General features: G+C 35.9%; 1 protein-coding gene across 8 annotated transcripts in view; it reads left to right on the top strand.

The window, feature by feature from the left end:
• ADGRB3 (adhesion G protein-coupled receptor B3) overlaps nucleotides 1-26,794 on the top strand; it is a 468,139-nt gene that overhangs the window by 263,567 nt on the left and 177,778 nt on the right. For all 8 annotated transcript variants that reach the window (XM_057418854.1, XM_057418850.1, XM_057418851.1 and 5 more), the window contains 4 exons: nucleotides 5,513-5,659; nucleotides 6,285-6,360; nucleotides 14,757-14,859; nucleotides 19,973-20,016. In XM_057418854.1, coding sequence (XP_057274837.1) covers nucleotides 5,513-5,659; nucleotides 6,285-6,360; nucleotides 14,757-14,859; nucleotides 19,973-20,016 — 370 coding nt within the window. The remainder of the gene's footprint in view (nucleotides 1-5,512; nucleotides 5,660-6,284; nucleotides 6,361-14,756; nucleotides 14,860-19,972; nucleotides 20,017-26,794) is intronic.

Raw genomic sequence — 26,794 nt, 5'->3', positions numbered from 1 at the left:
GTATTCATCTCATGAGCAAACGTAGTCATTTTTTTTGTCATGCCTTTCAGTGAATCTGATTTCCTGTTTTAAAGTGATAAATATTATTCAAAGGGCTGATTCTGAAGTGTTACCAGTTTTTGTTGAACCGGTTGAACATGGGAGGCTCATGGGTGGGTAGTAAAGAGAAGGGGAAGATGATTCATGCCACTTCTTTAATTTTTTTTTTTTTTTTTTTTTTTTTTTTTTTTTTTTTTTTTTATTTAGCAACCCAGGTTGGTCAGAGAGCTACTGGAAGTTGCTCTAACCAGCTAATACCTCATGCAGGGTTATGGTGATCATGGCAATACATTTCAGTTTTTCTATTGTAGGTCATGATCTACAAAGGCTACCACACAAGAACTATGCAGTTTTTATTTCCCTCAGAACTTTTTTGATACATAAATTAACCACATTTCTGCTGCTCCAAATAAACTGCTTAGATATCATTCACATATTATGGTGTGCAATCAGCTTATTTGAATAGTCATGGAAAATTCTCCATTTCTATGAGTTTAGAGATAATTCCAAAGATGATTTATTTTACTCTGTACGTAAGAACAGTTAGTAGTTGCCAATTCTGAAATTTTCAACAAAGCAGTACTGAACAGGTTGTCTGCAATTGCTGCATGAAAATGAAATAAAGGGAAAATGAGATGTATTTGTAAAGGATATTAAAATGGATCCACTAGAGGTCAAAGCAATCACTATATTTATTAAACTACACTACTTAAATAGGTTTTTCTGGATCAATAATTATTATGGAGTCATCAAATATGTATGTATTCTCATGTGTAACTGAAGCATTGCCTTGCAATTTGTAGCAATGTGCATCAAAAGAATGCTTGAATCATTCTAAAAAATAAGGACCTTTTCTTCTGTGTTCCAGCAAGTTTAAACTTTTGGGAATCTCATTAAAATTGTAATTAAAAGAATATAGGAACCACAACAAGAGAGGCTGCCCAGAGAATAAAAGAACACAACGTATTCTGCACTCTAAATATATTTCCCTACATTCAGACTTCCTATTTCTAAAGTTTTTTCATGCCATAAGCCTGCTGGGTGGCTTTTACATTTTTGTTTCACGCAGGTTAAGTCAAAACCAAATACTTTTTCCAAATTAATGCAAGCTCTATTTTATTTTATTTTTTCCAATGTCTGGAATATTATAGGAATTCCCTTAATGCAAGTAAATAAAAATAAGCATAAGAATTTTTCATATTGGAAAAGTTTTGATTAATTTTATCTACCGCAGGGTATGTGCAACCTGTAAGAATGATCTGAGGAGTAACCAAGCTGGGTGTTTGTCACTATCACGTCTTCCGCATAAAAAGTCCAAGTTAGATTAAAACAGAGTAATATATTACAGCAGTAACTCAAATAAGTTTTTTATCTAAGACAGTAAGACATGCTTTGTCTGGTGTATATGGGAAGTTTTAAGGTCCCTTGATTTAAAATGACACATGGCGATTTTTTTCAACTTCCTTTGACATAATTTTCATTTTAGTTTTTCTTCTCTTTTTTCATCTTTTTTTTTCCACTTACAGTCTCATTAATATTTCCATTAACTGTTTCTGCAATATTATACAACTTCTGTGTGTGCATAAACAAGCAAAACTTTTGGTTCCCCTATTTGGAGCGTTGTTTTCTAATGCAAGCCTAATGTTAAAATAATACAACAAAGTACAAAGTGAATGACATGCCATTCTGTCTTATTATATATTTATAAGAAGCCTAAATTTTAATTTCTGATGTGTGAAAAAAATCTGTGTTTCTGACCCAGCACCTGAATTATACATTCCCCTCTAACAGGCCTGTTGATTTTCCTGCTCATAATAAATAATTATTTCATGCTGCAGACTAAAACTGAGTTAAAAACTAGTAAAGCCACATTTCACCATGGAGATACAGCTGGTCATGCTCTAAGATTTCATTAAAATTAGTTGTAGAGCAATATTTTATATAATAACTTCTTTAAAAAGATAAAATACAATTCACAGTGGCACTGAAAAGGTGAAGAGATGGGAGCTGATTCATGTATCCACATGCCCATTTTGAAAGACTCAACTAGTTGCCTCCAGTCAGATTCCATTAAATTATCTTATACTTTCAAACATCAGTGCCATGCTGGAAATTAGTAGTGACATCCTCTTGGAATCATTCAATGAAGTGGCTAAAAAGGGATATAATAATCTGTGTGGATCAGTAAGAGGCAGACTTGGCAGGACATTTTAACAAATCCGTTTCAGTTATTGGTTTATGTGGGCTGTGCACTGTCTCTGTCTATGCAGAGATCCAAAGTCTCCAGGATGTTAAGGTTGCATATTCTGTGAAATTAAATAAAGACACTTCCATTTGATTGTGAGTAGAAGAAAAACTTATATGAACCATGACTGGGAATTTATAGGAACATCGAATCGTTTAGGTTGGAAATTACCTTTGAGATCATTGAGTCCAACCATAAACTGAATATAAATATCTTTCCTGCATATAAGCCGTAAGCCAAATGTTTAGGTTTTATAGAATCATAGAAACATAGAATAGTTAGGGTTGGAAAGAACCTTAAGATCATCTAGTTCCAACCCCCCTGCCAAGGGCAGGGATACCTCACACTAAACCATGTTACCCAAGTCTCTGTCCAAACTGGTCTTGAACATTGCCAGGGATGGAGCATTGACAGCTTCCTTGGGCAACCCATTCCAGTGCCTCACTACCCTTGCAGTAAAGAACTTCTCCCTTGCATCCAACCTAAACTTCCCCTATTTAAGTTTGAACCCGTTACACCTTGTCCTATCACTACAGTCCCTAAGGAAGAGTCCCTCTCCAGCATCCCTATAGGCCCCCTTCAGATACTGGAAGGCTGCTATGAGGTCTCCACGCAGCCTTCTTTTCTCCAGCCCCAACTTTCTCAGCCTATCTTCATACAGGAGGTGCTCCAGTCCCCTGATCATCCTCGTGGCCCTCTTCTGGACTTGTTCCAACAGTTCCATGTCTTTTTTATGTTGAGGACACCAGAACTGCACACAATACTTCAAGTGAGGTCTCACGAGAGCAGAGTAAAGGGGCAGGATCACCTCCTTCGACCTGCTGGTCGCGCTCCTTTTGATGCAGCCCAGGATACGGTTGGCTTTCTGGGCTGTGAGCGCAAACTAAAGCCCGCTCATGTTCATTTTCTCATCAACCAACACCCCCAAGTCCTTCTCCGCAGGGCTGCTCTGTATCTCTGCCCAACCTGTAGCTCTGCCTGGGATTGCTCCGACCCAGGTGTAGAACCTTGCACTTCTTATGGTTAAACTTCATGAGGCTGGCATAAGCCCACCTCACAAGTGTGTCAAGGTCCCTCTGGATGGCATTCCTTCCCTCCAGGGTATAAACCGAACCACACAGCTTGGTGTGATCGGCAAACTTGCTGAGGGCGCGCTCAATCCCACTGTCCATGTCACCGACAAAAATGTTGAAAAAGAACAAAGATGTTTAGGTTATGTGCTAGGTTTTAGGTTTATGTTTAGGTTATGTTTAGGTTTTGTGCTATTCATCACATAAATTAACAAATAGTTTGGAATCTTTGGTTCTAAGTCCTTCTTAGATACCGTGCTGAATGGTCCAATTTAAAATACAGAGACAGGCATAATGTGGAGACATAGTATCCTAGACCTTCACTATTTATCCAGTGTTTTTCTGTTTTGGATAGTGAATTCTTTTGAATAACGCTGATTTCCTATTTCAGCAAAGGGAACTGTCATCTGAAAGATGAATGAAATATTAAGGCTCTACTAGCTAATTAGATAGACAGACACATATTGTGTAAATAAAAATAAACAATACTGTCTTATAAAGGCTACATTTAATTCTAAAAACTGAATAATTGTGGGTTTAATTTTATGTGACAAGTAAGTAAAATAAAATTATTCTTACATTTTAAAAGCTATGGGAAAAAAATCCATTTTTACGCTGTTAATATATTCTGTGTAACCATTGATTACGTGTGAAAACACACAATTCATCTTACGCCCCAGTAATTTTGAAACACCTGAACTCTTCCCCCTACACACACTACCTGAAAACTCACAAGACTTATCATTCCTTTAGGCCTGGGAATGTATTTGCCAGTTCCATCCCAAAGGGGCTTAGAACTAGCATTGTGAAGTCCTGATGATAGCTGTGTAATGGAATGCCTGAAATAACCTGAAGTACCACCTCACTAATGTGATTCTATAATACATAACCAGTCTAATTTGCAACTAAAAGTCAGTTATCAAAGAATACATTTGTAGAGTTAACATTGTTAACCTCTTAATTTTCCTTTTCTCTTAGATTTGAATTACAGTTTCCTTTCAAATAAAATTCACTGATGAGATACATAATGGTTTTCTACTTTAATTTTGCTGTTCTGATTGATTTTACAGCTGTCCCCCATTGTCTTTATATTTAACCCCCTTGCAGAGTCCTTGCAGTGGAATCATTAAGCAGATCAAAGTATAGTCCTAATGTTCAAAATCTTCCAACTACATTAGCCTCTTCATAAATTGATTAGGAAGAGCATTGTGCAGGAAATAGCTATCAACATGGCTTATATTAAGAACAGAGCTAGTGCTTCAGATGTGTTGTTTGTCATCTCTCTGAGTGTATGTAAACACTGACAGCCCTGTCAGTTCATTACAAGTTTAGTCTTAGTAGACACTGACAGTGTTGCCATGGAGTCATACTTAGATTTTTACAGCAAAGCTGAAACTTATTTCCTGATAATAGTTGAGTTAGAAAACAGAGAGAAAATGAGAGGAGGTAAACAAAATTCCAAACTGCGTATTCTTAGATTTGATACCTACTTCTGTCTTTCTATATCTATTACAGAGATACTAGTGATGTTGTTTGGGGCTTGGTTGTTTGGGGCTTGGTTGTTTGCGGCTTTTTTGGGTGGAAAAAATATAATTAAGAATTCAGAATGGGGATTATTCTTCAAGGAAAAGAAATCAAGTGCTATTCCACATTACTCTCATTTGCATGGAAACAATGAGGTCTTTTAATATGTGAATCTCCTTAATGGGCCTATCTTGAAATCGTGCCTGTATAGCGGATAAAAGCTCTGTTATTGCTTCATTAGTCTGCATCTAGCAGTTATGATTCCCAAAGCAATTTGCAGCATCCTCTTCCTTTCGTTGTCACATTTGATCATTTTAAAATTTGCTCTGAACATACAATGATGTCTTCTTATGTCCAAATTTCCAGGTATAAGACAGAATATTCAGTAATCCCTGTTAAGAAACTTGATCAGAATCTGGCTGACAAATGATAGAGTTAATGCCACACAATTAATCTGTAGTTGAACTGCATAATAAAGAGAAGACTACACTTTCTCTTAGTTAGTGTCCTGTAAATTCCTGGTTTACTTCAAATGTATTATTAAACATTTTTGTTGTTGCTGTACTGTTATCATCATATGATTATTTAAAGCATGCAACACAATTTCATTTCATTCTGTAATTTCTCTTACTAGTGGCTAGCATTCAGAAGCTTCCTGCTGCATCTGTTTTAACCGACATCAATTTCCCCATGAAAGGAAGAAAAGGAATGGTTGATTGGGCACGAAACTCAGAAGACAGGGTTGTCATTCCAAAAAATATCTTCACCCCTATGTCAACAGGTAAAAAAGCATGTCAACGTGTTATTTTTCTGTTAGCTTTAACAAGGGAGCTCAAAATCTTTGTCTCATAGGACTCCTGTATGATACAGAAGTAATTTTGTCGATCTTCAAAAGAAATCTTGTGCACAAGAATGTAACTATGATGGCATGAGGTGACCTGAAGTGCAGCTCTGCTGAGCCCCCTGAAGGTGCTTCTCTGCAGCAGACCAAAAGGTCACCTAACTTCTACTAAAGGATGCTCATCAGGCAAATTAACCCTTATTTCAGATACAACTTACAAATACTCTTGCAGTGCAGATATCTGACATTAGAGAATTTACTTGCTAGGCATTAAACTCTAAAGACAGTCTTGAAGAATACTTAATTATAAAGGTAAATGAACTCACGTGGACTTCAGTACAGAGTTATGGATTTTCAGAAAATTTTGGTTTCAGTGGTCTAACTCTTTTGATATATTCCTGACACTTACATCTTTATGACAGATGTCCAGAATAGAATTCAGAATGAGAATGGTTTATTTAAAATAAAATTCCTATTAGAAAGATAAATGGTCTTGACAGTTTTTTATGCTAATGAAGGCTTGGAAAAGAGAGTTTAAAAATCTTTTCTTCCTTACTCTTTCCAGAACTAGATGAATCAACTGTATTTGTACTTGGAGCAGTGCTATACAAAAATTTAGAACTCATTTTGCCCACTTTGAGGTAAGAAATTTCATAAATACAATATGAATTAAAATATTTTGGAATCATAGCCACACTACATGTTGTGTTGAAAGCAGACAACTAAGTCTGCTTGTATTGGTATTGTTTGATTTATTTTGTTTTTCTGTTAGTTAATATTTTTTTTCTTTCCTGCATGCTTGGTCATTTTTATGATAAAAATAGCCTTTTTATCAAATTAGCTTAGTTTATATTTTATGTAGTCTATATTAAGCCTAATTACAGAAATACTTGGTTAAAAGTATGCCCACTGATGTGCATTAATGCTCAGACTATTTACATTTGTGCTTCAAACTATTGTTTGTCCAATTAGTAAAGTGATCTAAAGTGTGCAGACAACTTTAGTTATCAACCTACATCTACAGATGTCTCTAGTAGTAGTTTTACAAGTATGTTTTCAGTGCAAGTTCTATTCAGAAGCCACAGCAGAGCTGTTGAGAGGACTGATTTTAGAAACAAGATATGCATGTGCCTAAACAGCCGTGGTATGTCAGTTATGAGGGCCATACACATGCATAAAGAAATAGCCAGGTATCTTGTTTCACTTTTTCCTGTCTGTACTTGAAAACAGAAAATTTGGAAATAAACACTTCACCACCTCTTCTCAAATAAGATCATTTCATAATCCATTAATACTATCTTATTTCACGTTAGCAATAACATGCAATATATGCACCACCGGTCTACTAATGTCCTTTTATGGTAAAAGAAATGGGCGCAGATTATGTCACAATAGCTGCTAATGAATTCACAATAATTAGAAAGGGTGGTAATCAGGAAACCACCAAATCACCTTTCTCTACTCTGTTTAACCAGAACATCAGGATTTGAAACAAAGGATGCTACAAAACAGGGGTTTGCCAAAATTCATTGGAAAACAAAAAAGACTCAGTGTAAGCGGCGAGGAGAAGCAGACAGGCCAACCCAATATGGGTGATAAGCAACTTCTACCTTATTTGTGACGCAGTTCACACATATATAGGAGTGGTATTCAGCCACTCCTCCTTGGCACAACAGTATTGGTTAGCCCCCCACAGCTTCCTCCACATTCTCCTCCCAGGTCCGGTCTCCGGCCACCTGTGGGGGCCACCCCCTGCCTTGCTTGCACAGTCCTCCAGAACTCTATGGTCCTGCTCTTAGAGTCATTCTGCAACAATTCCCCCCTTTTTCTTTGTGCAAGCAAGGCATTGTGGGTTATTCTGTTCACCTGTTGTATCACACAACTATAAACAAGTCTAATAGCTACAATGATTAACCTAACAATGATACATAAGTGCAATACTTTTAAGCAGTGTTTGACTCAACCTGTAATGCCCCGTGAAAACAACCATCTAATTATTCTTAGAATACTGCTCATTTACTATTGCTGGGTAAGCTGAGCCAGGGTTCTCAGCTGTGGGTACATCGAATTAGCATAATCAGAGACTCATACAACACATTCCAACAAACTCCTCAAATCCATGTCCCTGTTCAGGCGCCATTTGTAAGCGGCGAGGAGAAGCAGACAGGCCAACCCAATGTGGGTGATAAGCAACTTCTCCCTTATTTGTGACGCAGTTCACACATATATAGGAGTGGTATTCAGCCACTCCTTCTTGGCACAACAGTATTGGTTAGCCCCCCACAGCTTCCTCCACATTCTCCTCCCAGGTCCGGTCTCCGGCCACCTGTGGAGGCCACCCCCTGCCTTGCTTGCACAGTCCTCCAGAACTCTATGGTTCTGCTCTTAGAGTCATTCTGCAACAACTCAGTCCTAAGAAAACAAACAATGAAACAAACAAAACAAACAAAAACCACTTCCCAGTAAAGTTCAATGCACTTTAAAATGAGTAGCTGCAATGCTGGGAACAGAAATCTGTCTGAGAGCACAATTTGAGCAGTGCTGTCCTGGCAGGACACCCGGAAGACTGGGAAGTGCTGTTGAGAGCCATCTATGCTTAAGGCACGATCCACTTCTGAATGTCACTAAGCCCTTTCCATTTGTTGTGGCACTTTCTGAAATTTGCCAGGAAGGGATGTTTGTGACAGGTATTTTTTAGTTCTTTTCTCCTCTATTCAAAGAAACAGAGCCAAATGGTTATTTGTCATGGTTTACCCAGGACACTATTGTAGTCAGTCTTTTTTGGCAGATCTTAGAGCTAATCTGCCAGTCCTTGGAGAGCACTGAGGTGGCTGTGTGCTTTCAGATCTTAATGTTGTAATGGACAGGTGATGATCATGCCTTTTCAGCTCTCACAGGTCAACAGCTTCAAATTACAGAAAACAAGTGTGAACCTTGAATGCTGTATATTTGCTTATATGAAAAGTCTTTTAGGCTGTTTATTTCATCCATTAGGAGAGTGAAATTTGTGGCTTACTTACTAGATTTTCCCTAAAATCAATAGCATCCTAAGTAGCAGGAGTAGGGGCAGAACAGGGACATAAAAGCACAGCACCTTAAGTGCAATGGACTATGAGAAAGTGCATCTCAGTTTGCAGATGCTTTGTTTTAATCTGTTCTACTTTCAGCTGGTTACTGATTTGCACCACAAATTTGGCTATTTTACTGGGCAATTCAGTTCACAGGCAGGTTTTATGAGCTTCTGAAGCAGAATGGTCTAAAAATATATGTATACTTATTCACAAATAAAGTCTTTAGAAATTCAAATACTAGGATATCCCACTTTGCCTCTGAAGATGTTCAATATTATTTGAATCCAATTCTTAGATGCCCAAGAAAAGGATGTATGTGAATAAGGAATAAAAGTCATTATTAATCTGTGATATAAAAGTATAACACTTATTCTCAGGTACCTCTATCCTCTTTATTTAGATTACAACTCCTCAGTAATTCCCTGCATTTCTTTAATACTTATAATGATGTTATATTGAAACTTGTACAGCTTACATTTCTTACCTCCTCAGGAAATGTGTAATGTTGGATTTCTTTCCTTATGGCAGTAATACTGAAAATTTGATCTCATGCCTTTAAAATAGCAAAGGTGGCACAATTTTAAACGGTTTTTATAGAATCATTGACCAGTTTGAGTGGAAAAGGACTTTCAAAGATCGCCTAGTTCCATCCCCCCTGCCATGGGCAAGGACACCCTCCACTAGACCAGGTTGCTTAAAGTCACATCCAGCCTGACCTTGAACACTTCCAGGGATGGGACATCCACAGCTTTTCTGGGCAATCTGTGCCAGGGTGTCACCACCCTCCCTGTAAAAAATGTCTTCCTTGTAACTGATCTAAATCTACCTTCTTTCAGTTTAAAACCATTGCAACTTGTCCTGTTATTACAGGGCTTGGTAAAAAATCTCTATCTTTCTTATAAGACCCCTTTATATGTTGAAAGTCTGCAATAACGCCTTCCTGCAGCTTTCTCTTCTCCAGTCTGAGCAACTCTCTCAGCCTCTGATCATTTCTGTGGCCCTCCTTTTGGACCCATTCCAACAGTTCCATGTCTTTCCTGTGTCGATGACTCCAGAGCTGGATGCAGTTCTCCAAGTGGGATCTTACAAAAGCAGAGTAGAGGGGGAGAATCACCTCCCTAGATATCCTTGGTACACTTCTTTTGATGCAACCCAAGATATGGTTGGCCGTCTCAGCTGCAAGTGCACACTGACAGCTCATGCCAACTTTTCAGGGTTCTCAAGTCCATCTCCACAGGGCTGTTGTCAATCCAATCTCTTTATCCCCTAGCCTATATTGATATTAGGGATTGCTTCAACTTTGCAGTTGACCTTCTTGAAATTTAAGAAGTCCAGATCCCTCCTCAAGTCTGTCAAGGTCCCTCTGGATGGTACCTCTTCACTCCAGTGTATCAACTACAGCACCGAGGTTGGTGTCCTCTGCAAATTTGCTGAGGATGAACTTGATCCCACTGTCTATGTCACTAGTGACTGTAGTGATAGGAAAAGGAGTAATGGCTTCACACTTAAACAGGGGAGATTTAGATTGGATATAAGGATGAAATTTTTACTGTGAGGGTGGTTAGAGATTGGAACAGATTACCAGTGGATACCCCACCCCTGGAAGTGTTCAAGGCCAAGTTGGATGGGACTTTGAGCAACCTGGTCCCGTGGGAGGTGTCCCTGCCCATGGTAGGGGTGTTGGAACTAGACGATCTTAAGGTTCTTTCCAAACCTAACCATTCTATGATTCTTTATTAACTGCTTTTGAATACATTTTTATGCATTCAAACAATTTTAAATGTTCATTCAGATGAAGTTCTAAATTAGAAGAAAGCTGCAACTCTGGTTAGTGCTGTATTAGTTGAGCTATTATATTCTTCAAAAATTAGAAATGCAGTGGGGTGGTTTATCATTTTACAGTCATTCAGGGACATGAATGAAGTGAAGGTTTCTGTATATCCCACTGAGTTGGGAAAAGTTTTATTTGTGTTTCCTTACATTTTGCATTGAAAAACTGTCTTACATGGGTTTATATTAATTACAATTTGTACTAATCTTATTTTACTGTAATAAACAGTATCATGATAACCATATTATTGATGAACATAGTGAAATGCTTTACCTCAGTAGCGTTGTGTATGAAGCAAACACTGTAGAATGCGAAGGCAGGCAACATTGTTTAGTTTTTAAATGATGCCTAGAAGTGCGGTAGCTATGCACAATGCAGGAATTAAAAAAACAGTCTGGGTAAGTATCTTATGTGGTGCTGTTCTAAATAAAATGACAGTTGACAAAATATGTTAGTGATGGGAATAAAGATAAACAAAACAATAAACCAAGGTAAAATCAGTAAAATCAGATCATGTTTGAGTTCAAAGGCCACATTATTTACATCTTAACAACCTGGTAAAAGAGGTGATTTTTACTGGCTGTAGTAAAATATCTAGAAAAATCTACCAATTCCTATGTGATTTTAGTCCCTGGCTTTACAGAGATTAAAGTGAGAGTAAAGTAAATATGTGATTGTAGTTCTCAGAAGAACAATGGTAACACACATTCCGATACTTCCCTCAATATCAGCACTAGAAGGTATGGAAGCTTCTGCTTCATTCCAAGGAACTTCTTTGTTTAAAATAAACCAATAGATTAAAAAAAATCTCAGTATATCTTTTGAGAAAATCTGTCAAAGCACCTAACCACGGAATCCCCATCTGGTACATCACAGGTGTTCTGTGAGTAAAATGAGGATTTCATTATCTAGGACAGCCTACACAATATATTTCACAAACTCTAAAATTAGCTACATTTTACCAGTTGGGCTTGATTTCTCTTGTTTTTACCAGCATAGAGTCCATTAAAAGTAAGCCTTGTAAACACAGTGTGAGATGAGAACTTGGCAATTTCATTATTATGGAAATTTTTGGACAATGTGTTTAATCCTAGTGGTACACGTATAATATTAAAATAATTTTGACAGTATGGTTTAAACAAGAGGTTAGAGGAAAGTAATTTATTCTTCCTTATATAAATAAAGTAATTGTAGGGTTTTTTTCCATGCACAAGTAAATAAACTTCGTCTAATTCTATTTCTTAATATAATATGCTGCAGTGTGCTGCTCTTATAATGTCATGTGGATTTTTAAAAATTAGATATTGAAATACTGAATATTTTGAGCACTATGGAATGAATATTATTTCAATAGTTTTTGCATCTGTGAGCACGTTTATGTTATTTTAGGTTCACAGAATATTGATTCTCAGTATAACACTCATCTAAAAGATATTATATACTATTCCTCTGTGAGCACTCTGAAGTAATACATTGCATATTGCCATATTCTAAGATAGTTTTTTCCTTTGAAAAATAATAACAAAGGATCATTGATTTTACTACAGCAAGCTTTTTTTCACATCACTTAAACAACCATTGTACTTTTTCTGCTATAATTTCCTGCACTGAAATGTTCTCTTTCCCAATATCCTAACACCCTCCTTCAGATGCTGTACAGCCAAAAAGACCCTTAAACTTCCTTAGGTCAGCTTTCTTAGACTGAGGATGTAGTACCTCAGATGGGCTTTTCCTGCATTGCATTACTGCTATAGCATACGTAATTTTTCTGTAATATATACCACATTCACTCATTGAACTATAACTTCTTTCATGTTGTCTTGAGATAGCAACATGCTTTATTCATAAGTTCATTTTTCTTGAGCAAGAGAGTAATTCTAAAAAGAAAAGAAAACCTGAATGTCATATCACATAGAATCAATATGTATACTCCTATAAAAGAATGCACTCAAGATGTATACCCAGGTAGAAAAAAGGCTTAGCAAAGTAACCCTATTATATTAATAGCTATTAATTCAGACTGGAAAAAACACCAGGACAGCAGCTCTGGAAGCTCTTATTGAGCCTTTAACAAACTCTGTCATCTTGAATCTTCAAATATTTATTCGACCATAGGAAATTCTCATGACTACAATGTTTTGATATTTAATTCAGTGGCATCTTAACATGCTATGTGGCTTTAGAATATACCTGCCAGACTGTACTCTTCCAGGGACTATATAAACAGTTAAATACAAGCAAGCCCAGGGCAGCAATGAATGACACAGATTTCATTGCACAGAGATATAGCCAGTTACATTTGTTTTCTGGTGAAACAATCTGGTAGGGGCTCTTGAGAATGTAAGTGGATTGGTAGAGTTTTAAAAAGGCTGAAGTAAAATTGAGGTAGCAAGGTTACAATCTAGGCACCTCACGTACTCTTTTGTATCTCACCCCATGACCATCAGAAGTGTACCAGAATTAGATACAGGAAGGAGATATTTCTCTATCACAAAGACTGACTGTGATCAAATACTGAAGTATTAGTATTTGCACTAGATTATGTGAATTTCCGAAATGGACAAAATCTTTTAATAGCTAGTAAGCTCTGCTTCCTCCCATCTTGATCTGTTAATCAGTATTGTATTGATTTGGAGCTTCGTTCTTAAGAACACAATTATGTCTTACTTCAGAACGTTTATAGATATTCAGCTACTGTGTATACATAAAGGTACAGCCACTACCCCCCCCCCCCCGCAGAACACACTGGAAGTTTGCTGAATGTTAATGGCATTCTAGTAGGTATGTTTTTGTCAACAATGTGTGAGATTTTAAAGTGAAAACCAAATGGAAGAAATAGGAATTAAATAAAATAGAAAGCCACTTCCATTATATTTCTGTTATATGAATTGGCTGAGTAAAATTAAACTAGAATTCAAACCTTGCCCCAGAAGAATAATTTCCTTCCTGTGCTGAGTAAATTGCCCGCTGAGTTAAGTTTCTACTACTGTAACCATGGCAATTTCTGTTTCAGTGATCCAGCAAAATGGAATCCTCTCCTAAATACAATTTCCCTAGAGAAAATAATCAAGTAAACAACAAAAATAACAAAAGAAAATTTATACTCTCTATTGTAATTACATCTAAACTGCCTAGTTTCTTTGATAACATATATCTGTGAATATATCTTTCTGTGAGACTTTATGTTTGGGGTTTTTTTTGTGCAATCACCAGAAAGTGTTGAAAGCAGCACTACATACAAAGGAAAATGGTAATGATCATGAGAAACAGTCAGGCTGATAACTGGTGGTTGTTCTAAGCCTGACAAGGTCATCTGAAGCAAGGATGTCACACATGAAAATACTTTCAACATGTCTTTATGCCTGTATTGACATAACCTCGGCAATACTAGGTCTATCCTAGAAAGGTAGATGCAAAACGTAGTGATGGAAAGAGAGACTGATTATGAATTATATAATTTAAAAGAAAAGTATTATTTTAGTAACCTCCTACAATAATATGAGACCAAATCTAATCTCACATATATGAGAAAAAAAAATCATTTGTTTTGGTGAGATTTCTATGGATTATATTTTTAAAAGCACTTAGATGATAAAGTTGCTCACTCATATAGCAAATGCAGTGGTTTTTCAAAAACTGGAAACAGGTAGGTTTTTTTTTCATGAGCACAGAACTGACAAAACTGTAGAATCTCCCATTGCACTCATCTATCTTCACAATTTTACAGTTAACAGTCAGAAAAAAGTCCAACACAGCACTTTGGAAGAAAAATGACTGTCTCATAAAACACAGCTAGTCGGTCTGTGTTGAGGGAAGCGAATGATATGCATTCAAACATTGGCAGAATGTTTGTGTCATCAATACATCTTTCTAATTAGTAAATCATAGTTTAAGGAATGGCACTTCTGCCACCATTATTGCTCTTCAGTCTTTAATGTGTTGAGTAAGGTTGGCAATGAGTGAATGTTTTCACCAGTTCCAAACAAATATATTTTCTCCCTGAATATTTGTCAGCTAAAGTAATGGAAAATACCCATGACATACTTCCTTAAATGAAATACCAGAAGCCTCATTTAACCTCATATTAACTGAAATCTTACTTTTTTACTTATTTTTTTTTTTTTTTTCTCCTCAGGAATTTTACTGTTGTTAATTCAAAAATCATTGTTGTAACTATACGACCTGAGCCCAGAACTACCGATTCTTTCCTGGAGATAGAACTTGCCCATCTGTCTAATGTAAGTACAAGCATAGTTGATATGCTTTTCCAAGTGTATTTATCAGATCCTATAGAGTAAGAAGTGAGGTTCTTTTAAATACCAGATAATAAAATCCGGTTTAACCGATAAAAGTTAAGCGCAGGAACAGTCTAATGTACTTTGAAGGTAATATGTTCGTATTTCATGCATATTTTATGCAACACAAAATTAATTGTTGTTCTGTGAGTTCTGAGGTTTTCATTTAAACAGCAATTCCTACCAAAACCTCTCCATTAGCTGCTTTGATGGACACAATTGAAAGTGTAGTGTGTTGAATGCTTAACCTCTTGCTCCCTGAATGAGTCATAAAGCTCCATAGTTCTTAAGGCCTTCTCTGTCATTTTATAAACAAAAGCCAGTTTTTACATAACCTATTGTAGCAGCTTTTAATCTCACATTTAAAATGTTTTAAATCTGAAAGAAGGAATTCTATGTTTAACTCTATGAAAAATATTAACAGTTTTTCTTCTTGCTGTCAGCAATCTCCCAGCAGCAAGAAGGAGAATAAAATATCTTTTGCAGGAAATTTTTGTTGTGTACAATATCAGGAAATAATGTTAAATAACAAGCATGGGAGTAATACATGTGAAGGCATGGCATATAAATTCCGTTTATGTTGCTGAAAGAGTTTAGTAAAAGCATAAAGAGATGATTAGAAAAGACATAGTTACTAGAGCTTTAGTAAATAGTACTGTTACGCAAAAAACTGTAAAGCTGTGATTTTTTTTTTATAAACAGTTGCTCAAGTGGTCATATAGGTACAGTTCAGCTGGAGGAGTTTCCAATATTCAGTCAGTAGTAAATCTGGATTCGTGTCTCTGGGCAAAAGTATGATGAAAACTCTTTAAATTCTTGATCTTTGATTTACATTTTACTCAAGAAGAAACTGTCAATTTTGCCATCAGTGATCACTATGACCCACTATTAAGTTCCCAGACAAATGATACTGCAAATAACATCTCCATGAAATTTACTGCAAAGTCAAGCAGAAAAGAAAGGACTAAAAGAAGCATAAACTAATCTGACTCCTTACATTTCAGTAAGAATAGAAGTTTATTGATGAAGAACTGTGGAGATTTCATTTTTTTATGGTTCTCTGATTCTATTTAATTTTAATGTTTCAGGATGGGTAGTTTTGGGGTTTAGTTTTATTTTATTTCCAACCTAAGATACATCATATAATGATGTAATTTAATATAACTTTTGTCCCTGTCAGAATTTCACTAAAAATTTGGTAAAGTATTTGCTGAAGTAGACCACAAATTAATTAATCCTATATATCGGGGAAAAAAGAAAAACCAAAACAAGACAAAACCACAACAGAATTTATTTTCTTTTTTTTTAATCCATCCCTTTGAGTCATTTAAAAAACAAGTTTTTCCATGTTTCAAAATCTTGGAGAAGAGATTAAACTTTATTTTTACAAAAGGTTATGTTAGAAACACAGTTTTGCACCTTGCTTTGTCAAACTTTCAGTAATAGAATATTAATGAGTATTATATTAGCTCATGTCTTGACAAGGTAAAAGGACAATAACTATGCAAAAAGCTATCAGAATTATTTTTTTTTTTTTGGCTAATTTTTTTTTACCTAGAATTTAATCCCAAGAAGCATCAAGTACTTGGAACAAATTTCCTTTCCTTAAATTGCATTTATATACATCGTACATTTATATAGGATCATGATCAGGCTGGATGTAAGAGCTGGATCGGCATATATTGATCTAGAAAATCTGGGAATGGAAATGAGTTTTAAAATTTTAATATCTTTCAATGTTTCATGATTTTTATATTCAAATTTTAGCCTCCATAATGCAAGTTTGGTTTAAAGAACTAAGGCTCTAGATGCATAAAAATATTATTTTGTAGGTTTGAGTGCTCTTTGCTTTCAGAGTGAATATAATTCTAATCTTCTTTGCTATGAGGCTGGTGAGGCACAGGCACAGGTTGCCCAGAGAACCTGTGGCAGCCACATCCCTGGAAGTGTTCAAGGCCAGGTTGTGTGGGGCCTTATGCAACAAAGGTCTAGTGGAGGGTGTCCTTGCCCATTGCAGGGAGGTTGGAACTAGAGGATCTTGAAGGTCCTTTCCAACACAAACCATTCTTTGATAATTTTCTACAATAATTTTCTCAGATGAAAACAGGAATTTATTACTATAGAACAAGCCTTATATGTTACATTCAGAAATATATACTAGTATTAATTACATAGATTAATTACTAAACAGGAAATACATTCTCTTTCATCTCGATATCTGGGGCTTTTTTTGTTTGGTTGGGGTTTTTTTTCAGTGGCTCTTGATGTTTTGTTCTTTTCAAACCTTTGTTATTGAAATGTTGTTAATTTTTTGTTTGGAAACTGTTTCCAAATTGATTTAATGACTAATATTTTAAGCAACTTGTAGAGCGTGCCTGATCATGTATAGGAGTATTCCCACATATTTCTTCTTTTACCTTCCCATCCACTAAGTTAAGTAGATAAGAGATTATGAAAAAAGATGGGCAAATGTGATCATTTAATAAGAGTTAATATGTTAAATTCAAATTAGCCTTAAAATATTAATTCATTCAAAATTTATCATCATTGTTTCATTTTACATCAAAATTATCCCATTTATTAATAAAACCAGAGAATTATTTTTTTGCAGAAATGTAAATCACAATTACAGTGCTGTTTGGAATACAGCTTGGTATTTGGATTTGCAGATTAATTAACACAGTTGACTACAATGAGAATGTGAGTTGCGATGCATTATTTAGAGAAGATGATATTTGGTCTTATGAACTGTGAACACGTTGATGAATGTGATCACATTTTTCCAGTAGTTTGATTAAAGAGACACCAAAGTAATCTTTTAAAAGCTCAATAAAATCCTACTTGCTCCAGAGAGAGACTATGAACTCTCACCTTCTGACAGCACAGAAGTTTGCTCCAGGGACGCATAACTAACGCACCAGCAGCAGCATCAGACATCAAGCTTTCCATGAGACTCAAAACCCTGGCTTCAAAACAGAATTGGCACTGTGCTTCATAGCTGTCAAAGTTGCCAATAGCATCTCAACAGTTTGATATGCCAGGCAGAAATATAGTTACATATACGTTCACACATTCCTGTCCTTTAATGTATAAATCAATACTGCAACAGTCTTAAACATTTATGACCACAGTAGCTGCTTCCTTAGCTGCAGCTAGGTAATTAAATGGCAAGAGCTGTGTTTTTTTTTCCATTTGTATACATTTCAAAGAGAGTGAAACATGATCTGGCAGCTGCAGTCTTACTGTGTTTCAGCTCTGCAAAAGCTTTTATTTCCCTCTGTTTTGTAGATTTACTTATAATGGACATTATTTGTGAAAGTGTTTTTGTATTCTTACTATTTGCACAGTAGAAATAGCAAGCATAAACTGCGTAATACCTGCTGCTGCTAGGAAAGGCAGGTCTCAGATCTCAGATATGCAATGTCTTTTGACAATTCAGCTATAGGAATGCTTTTTTAATATGCATATAACTATACCAGATTGCAAGTAGAATTTCTTCACCCAGTCTTAGGATACAAACTAATATTTTTTATAAAAATCCATTTTTTAAAAAGGGCTGATTCTGCACCATTATTCCATTGTTCTTAATTTTTATCTGTGTGTATGCTGTTCTATCAGTGTATCTCAAAGCTTTTGGCTAACGATGCAGGACTTGGTCTTGGAATCTCAGTGTGCTTGTCATCCAGTATTTTGTCCTATCCCTTCTTCCTCTTCCTCTTCTTTATATTATAAATACTTCAGGGAATGGAACATCCTTTATTTATGTTTGTACAGAGGTACGTTAATATAAAGTGCCATATGTTGGTTTTAAATATTTATAGTTTACTCACAAAATTCAATGCAGTCAGCAAACTACTGAAGTACAGGGTGAAAATTTCCCTAAATATATCTCTCACAAGCATTTTCAGAAGGACCTTTTCTATCTTTGACAAAAAAGGTGGATGGAAAAATTTAAATATTTAATAAAATTTTACTTCACAGGTTGCCATAATTTTTCTATAAATAATTTTTAGAATAAAATACCAAGGTGTGTTTTGTTTATATGAAGCTATCTACTGTACCAACACTGTTCATGAAAGAACTACATTAACATTGACTTAAGAAAATACTGTATTCCACCTGTTTCTTCAAATCACATGTGATTTTTATTAAAAATATATTTTTATTTTCTAATTTGCATCTACTTTGTTTATATAGTTCTGACTTCAGGAAATATCCAATATCTATGTTGAATGGGAATACAGTTTTGCAGGTTTTAGCCAGTCAAGTACTTTTAAGTCAATCTGAGTTTTGATAAAGAAAGATTTACAAGATTAGGAATAAAACATGAATTTTAATTTTGTCACAACTTTTCCCAGGCAGCAAGATAAACATGAGTAATAATAAGGATGTTTCAATTTCCCAAAACATTACCTACAGTTTAATGATGTGTAATAAACTTAGATTCCCATCCTGTTTTAAATCAAATCAGAAATCTTCAACTGAGTTTGAAGAGGTTGGAGCTGGGATTATAAAGGTCAACACAAAAGATAAATAATTTAAGTGTAAATCTCTGCTGATTTAGAACCTAACTGACAGAAGGTCTTGTGTATTGAATATGGGGTCATCTTAAATCCCAGGCTCCAGATATTTTGCCCAATACATACTTAAATTTTTTAAAGGCATAACTGGTTCTGACATCCAAGCTCCAGAGGGGCCTAAAGTTATGTTTCTGAACATACCCAGAAATGTTTAGTCAAGTCTAGTCTCTTAACAGATTAACTCTTATTTGTTACATCTTATTTGTAACTCTTCCAGTTTTCCTAGGATATACCAAATAGACATTTTTATGCTTACCTTATCTAAGATAGAGAATGCAACAAACACTCTGCATTTTTCAAGTGCTTTTTAAATACTCCCTAAGAATTAACCTTCAGCTTTTGCAATTTCAGTGGCATCAATTCATTAGAGTATAAGTGTTATTGTGTAGGAGGAGACCCAGGTAAATGCTTTGGTCAATCATGGCATGTTTTTTTGTATACCAGTAACTAATAGGTTTTATTTATTTTTTATTTAGGGCACATTGAACCCCTACTGTGTGCTGTGGGATGATTCAAGAACGTAAGTGCTTTTATTTGTTATGGCTCAAATATTACAGAGTACCTAACAATATTTAAGCAGTTGGTTAGGAAATGGTTTGGTACAAGTGCAGGGAAAATGAACCTTTCATGGAGTGAAAATACCGGATTCTCCTCTCACTGGGCTTCCTTTCTGCAGATACTTAAATTGAAATAATACAATATCTCACCAGAAAGAGATTACATACATAGTACTTTTAATCTTTCTCAAGATTAAAATGAGGATGTCTAAGAACTGTAGTTCCTTGATGGTAGTTGCTGGGCAACAAGCAAGCGGATAAATGATCAGGTAGATAACTAAGGAAGGCTTCCATTTCTGTTACTGCAGGGATAAATATAATTTTCAAGGTTGATATCCAGAGCAATCTTCATTTTAGCTGGTGCAAATTTTCATTTTAGTTTAGTAAAATATTAGCTGTATACTAAACAGTGAAAGCTTGCTAGCAGTTTTCTGCTACTTCTTTTTCAGTATGTGTGCCTTCAGTAGCAAAACAGAAAATGATGCTGTGAAGAGGTAAAGCAGTAAAAACAGTGTGGTTTGAAAATATTTCCACATTTATACAGTTGTAATTTGATGTGTTAATCTTTCACAGTAAATGTCCATTAAAGTCAAGGTGAACTTTGCCTAAATACAGATTAAGTGTTTCAAGAAGTATCCTTATATGGTTGCCATATTACTTTTTTGAAGATGATGACAACTTCATCTTGTCCAGGAATAGTATGTATGTCTTATTCTATAGACTCATCTACAGTGTTAAAAATTGTGTGTCTGTGATTGTGTGAGTGCTTTTATCCTTGAGCCTGGATTTATATCAATACACTGATGTCTGAGACACAACATTGTAGTGCAGAAATGAGAAAATTTGTATATTATACTAGAAATCACTCCAAATACAAGTAGTGCCATGGTTTATACCTCTATGAAAGAATCATAATGCAGTTATTTGAAAGCTACATCATAACATTTCATTTCTGTAAAGTGTGTGGGATAAAGTGTGTGAAAGATTTGATATTATATGTGATTATGTGCACATGGAATGCAAAACATTTGGAATATGTTCTATGTTTCCTCTTCACAATGTTCTGCTTACACAGCAGTAGTACAGTGTTTTATTTACCTTTTCTCCATGCAGTACTTTAAGCACTGTGTATTTAGAGCACATGACCTGATCTCACTGCAGAATATCAAAGTCATATTTGCACAGAGTTAGACTAGCACAAAAAAAAACAAACCAACCAAACAAACAAAAAACACAACAAAAACCCAGCATGCAGTAGATTTAACAATGCGATTAAAAGATTTCATGCAGGTATCCTGGATTCACAACATATGTATTTTGAGCTTGCCACTTGTTTTGCATACATTTATCTTAATATTGTTTATAGGGAAGTTTAGTGCTACATGTAAGTAGTGGTTTCAGCATCCAGAATCTGGATGGAAAAATTAATTTTTGAAGCATCTAACATTTACATAAAGCTTACATAAAATAGTCTGAGGTTTATAGGGAGAAACAGTTTTTATATTCTGAAGGATATCTTTTATTGCCATACTAACTATTGAAGATGTTAAAATATTTGAAGATTGGGGGTATACTTGGAGGGTTAAGTATTTTGAAAAGTTCTATGAGCCATCAAATACTCACAGTAAGATATGATGTATCAATAAGGTCTGCATGGACACCATTGTCGTTTGTTTTACAAATGTAGGTGGTTTATTTTATAAGAATGTTACATTATCTCTTACCTGAGTGTGTAAAGGCAAGCAAAATTCTGGGTTTTTTGCTCCATCCTTTAGGAAAAAGTCCTTAATGTTAGCTGTGGCAGCATTAGTTAATTCATAATTTTATGTTTGTAATACGTATTTTTTGTTTTGGAGTATTTTATATGTATTTACTCAGGTATAGGTCAGAATTTGCAGTCTGGCCCTATGAGTTTTAAATTATCATGAAAGCTCTATAATGCTGAATAGGTTCCTGTCATTTATAAATCTTAATAAATAATTATGTAGTTGGCTAGGTGCCCAGGGTGATGTTGGGTTCTTGGTGGTGGCTTGTCTTTATTTTATATTTTCCACTTTTTTTTCTAAGTGTCAGGAATTAGCCACTCTCAGCAGCAGGCAAATGGAGTTGATGGATTAATAGCCTCATCCACATAGCAAATCCTACAGATCTGTCCTTCCAAACTCGGTACTTGTTGCATAACCAGGATTTGGCAAGCATTTTGGAATAAACTCAACAAAAAATAGTATGCTTTATTTGAAGGTACTTAACTAATCAGTAGTCTCTGCTGAGATGGGTGTTTTAAATTAAGTGGTTTTCAGATAAAAACTGTGCTTGCTTTTATCATTGGCATGCAGCCAGCAGTACCCTCTAAAGGTTTTTGCCACCTTTTTAGTCACTTCTCCCACGTCTTTATCTGCATGCATTCCAAGTTCACATTTGGTAAATGATACTTCCTCCACTGATCTTGTCAGTTTAATACTTGTCTAACAGCAGGGGAAGCTTTGTCTCCCTGGGTTTTGGGCATGCTTCTCAGGAGACTGATAAGTAATTATGGTTCCCTGTCATCCATCCTTGAAGAAAGTTCTGGATCTGTGAGCTGCCCAGTCACACCAGATCATCAAGCTTACTTACTGCCATTGCTATCTGTGACAATTTGATTGTCATAACTTTGGCAAAAGCTGTTTTAATCCATTCTTTCTATAAGATTTGATGATTCTTCCTTGTGATGATAATTTATAAGGTTTTACATTTATCAAGCAGGCAGGCTTGTGCCCACTCCATAGCCAGCTAGTGAAATGTGTGTACAATATTGAGATAGTGCAACTAAAGAATAAAATATTATGTCATGTATTCTAAAGGGCAAAGTCAAGTCCAATAATTCAGCATTTTATTTCAGTTGATTCTAGCAAAACATAAAGCATCTCTGCCTGTGCAGATTTAACCAGGCTGGTTTTGAGTTCTGGTATTTCCTTTGATATTTCCAGCTTCTCTACATGAACCTGGTAGCATCAATGGTATTGTCCTGGGTTCAACAGTAGCAGTCATTTTTTCTTCTTCTTAGTAGCTGGTGCAGTGCTGTGTTTTTGACTTTCAGCCTGGGAACAGCACTGATAACACCGATGTTTTTAGTTACTGCTCAGTAATGTTTACTCTGACCAAAGACTTTCTGAGTCTCATGCTCTTCCAGGGAGGAGGGGAAGCTGGGAGGCTGCAGAGACAGGACACCTGACCCAAACTAGCCAAAGAGGTATGCCATACCACAGCACGTCATGCCCAGGATGTAATTGAGAGTTACCTGGAAGGGCTGGTTCACTGCCCAGTCATGCTGGGTATCAATGGGTGGTATTGTATTCTCTTCCCTTGTTATTTCCCTTATCATTCTTATTATTGGTGGTAGCAGTAGTAGGTTTGTGTTATACCTTAGTTACTGGACTGTTCTTATTTCAACCTGTGGGAGTTGCATTCTTTTGATTCTCCTCCCCCTCCCTCTGAGAGTGGGGGGGCGAGGAAGAAAGGAGGGGAGTGAGTGAGAGGGATTACTTATGGCCTGGGCTTAAACCATGACAGGTATGTAAGAAATGATTTTTTCCCCCTCAGAAGTCTGAGTGATATCTTTATCCATTCATTTCTGAAAATAGTCTAAATGTTCAGTGCATTCCCATACTCTGAAAGGAGAAGCATTCAATCTTAGGATGCTGAATGCTTCTCCTTTCAGTGCATGGGAAAATGCATGGAATATTTTTAATTGACATTCTGAGGAGAAATAATTTGATTCCTTAAGTGAACCAAACAGAAACTCAAGAAAAAGTTGTATCTTTTCTGCTTTGCATTGTCAGGCACAAACAACTATCCCTGCTGTCAGGGATTGACTCTGATACGTTACTTCCAGTGTCTCAGTCCACAAAGAAAAAGAAAAGAAGTCAGTCAAGTACTAGGGCTGACTTTCCCACCCCACAGAAGTGATTTTAAAGATTTTAAGAGGAAATGAAACTTCTACCTTTCTGGAAAGGAAAAGAATAAGGCAGAGGAAGACAGAAAAGACAGTCTCAATCAGAAATTAATCCAATGGTTAGATCACTTACTTGGGGATTTCAAGGACCAGCCCTTTAATTTTTTCATTGCAGAAGTTAGTTAAGGAGTTTGAAACACACTTTTCAGCCTTTTCAGGAGGAGCCCATGCCCGCTGAGCTGCCAGGTCTGCTGGAGTGTGTTACTCACATCGTGTCCTGCTGGAACTCTGCCATATTATTTAGGAAAATATTCATGGGTTGGGGAGCTGATTCCCAGCACCTCTATATTTAATTTTACCAGTCTTTCCATGTGTTTATCACTATGCCACACTTCAATCTTAGCCATATCACTAGCAATGTTTTTTCCTAGCACTGTTTTGCTTTATGTAAGTCTGGGCAATGCTGTGTAAGCCCAGGGGATCAAAAAATGCTTATATGCATGCATACATTTCCATTTTAAAAATGCCAGTTACTGTAGCAGCTTTGTAGGCTGTCTGAACAGTTCTCTTGAACTTTGTCGCCTTTCCGATGCTTGTACCTCTGATAGGGGCCAAAGCATGCAGTCTCTATGGAGCTCTAGGATCCATGAAAGTTTGGCCTGACAAAACTAGTCACTTGTCTTAGAGGACACAGCCCCTAGACTCTTGAACCAGGGTCAGAACACAGTAAGAGGCTGGAAGCTGGTGCCACTGAGCATTGCGAGTACCACCCTCACATGCAGCCCTTGGGTAACCCCATCATGATGAGGGTGTAGAAGATGGGTAGACGAGGTGGCAAGAAGGTGATTTCTCACATTGGAATTTCAAGAGTTACCAGCTAATTAGCAAAACAATGCAGATGCTGCGTGCATTGAACATAATGTGGGCACGTGTTCTCCACAGGACAGTGTCTGTTGCTGCTGGTGTGCTCCACAGCTGTACATGGTGCAACATGACATCTCACAGCACTGGGTAAAGAAAGGGCTTTAGTATTCCGGGGCTCTTTTCTGCCAGTTGCTGCAGAAGGATGTTATAACAGTATGATGATGTTGTACTTGTCCATATGTGTACTCTGAGCAGTTTGCTCCTGCTGAATACACAGGTGGCAGAAGTACAGTGCAATTAGCTGAAATTTTTAATATTGCAAGTATTTTGACCTGATTCAGTTTTAGTTCATGGTAAGTGGTAGGTGTATTCTACTTTTTTTTTTTTTTCCATTGCCATATAAATTTACACTGACAGTGGTTTAGATTTTCTATCCTGAAGCTATGTGAAAATATGAATATCTGTATATCAGAAATGAGAAATTGTATATACACTTACATAACTTCAGGATTTCACTCCAGACATATATAACATCCACCATTATAAAGAATATTAAAAAAAGTTTGCAATTACTGTTTTTAATTATCCCCTAGAGCTTCTAATTATTTTTATCCCATTGTCCCTTGATAGAGTTGTCGAGAAATTGTCCATAAAAGAATTTGTTCAAAGCAAATAAAGAGTCTACCAGTTAAATGTGATGTTCTCACAGAATTACCTATAAGGCAGATCGTGATTCAACTTTAGGATATAAGCTTACATGCATAATATTAGCAAAACAGGTTTTGTTTTTTTTTTCTGTAAGTAGAATAATTGAATTAGAGTAATTAATGTAGATATAGTTTGGTAAAATATGGCAGCTGAAGCTTTGCTTCTGGACTTAAGTCAGACTTGTTGGTCCAGCTTTTCAGTCAGACTTTGCTTCTTTCGTGTTTAAGCCAGAAAATTTTCTTTCCATGCTAGATTCTATGGTTATGCTTGTGAAATTAATTGAGGAGTTAACATTAATGAACTTATACAAAAGATAAGTCTCTCTTGGAATACCTACATTTATGCTGAACTTTCCATAATAGAACGTGTGCAGTAGCACACTACTTAATCTGTTCCCGGTTGTCTTGCATAAAGAATTGACTCTACAGAATCATATTCTTTTTCATTAAAGCAATACAGAATGAAAAACCTGATTCAAATTCCTTAGAAGACATTGAAAAAGGCTTTGGCTGATTTTCATCATATCAGATCAAGTGGCAATCCATTTCTCAAGTGGTGAAAGACCTAAATTTAAATATTTTTGCATTCATAAAGTGCTATGATTACACTGTAGTGCAGGAGTACATAGGTCTGCAATATGTAGGTATTGTGCAGTATAAAATGGAGTGTCTTTATGTTGAAAAAGAGTCAGACTAAAATTTTCTTTGCTTAAGTCATACACAAAATGAATCATTATATATGGGAGGAATTTATAATTTAGGTCTTTTTTATAACACTGCTCTTCATTAACACCTACACAGCCATGAACAGAGCTTACATGGCCTGGTGAGATTTATAGAAAAAAAAAGGAAATCAAATTAATTCTTGCTAATAAGTTTGCTTTCTTTTTAATTTTTACTGGATGATTAATCAACTCCATTTGTTGAGAACTGAATCACTATTTATTGCCTTTCTGTAAATGTAGATTTTTCAGAAACTAAAAATAATGGTTTCTTGTAATATCAGGCAATTATGATTCTGAAATATGAATAAAAAGAACTAGTGATTGTATCTTTCTAATCAAATTTAAAGATTTGAATTGAATTTCTGACAGATTTCTTTTTTAGTACATAGTGAGGCCAGAAGATAATCAAGCAGTCTGAATAAATTTTAAAACAGAAAACAAATTGGTCATAATTTTGTTTTGTGTGGATGTTTCCAAAAAAAAATTCATGGATGTTGCTAAGTCAAATAGAATG

The sequence above is a fragment of the Pezoporus wallicus genome, unplaced genomic scaffold (genome assembly GCF_028554395.1).
Source record: "Pezoporus wallicus isolate ANWC-B61680 ecotype Strahan unplaced genomic scaffold, APGP_CSIRO_Pwel_v1 contig_4901, whole genome shotgun sequence".
Classification (NCBI taxonomy): Eukaryota; Metazoa; Chordata; class Aves; order Psittaciformes; family Psittacidae; genus Pezoporus; species Pezoporus wallicus.
Note: the sequence above shows the minus strand (reverse complement) of the source record. Positions and strands in the feature narration are given on the sequence as shown.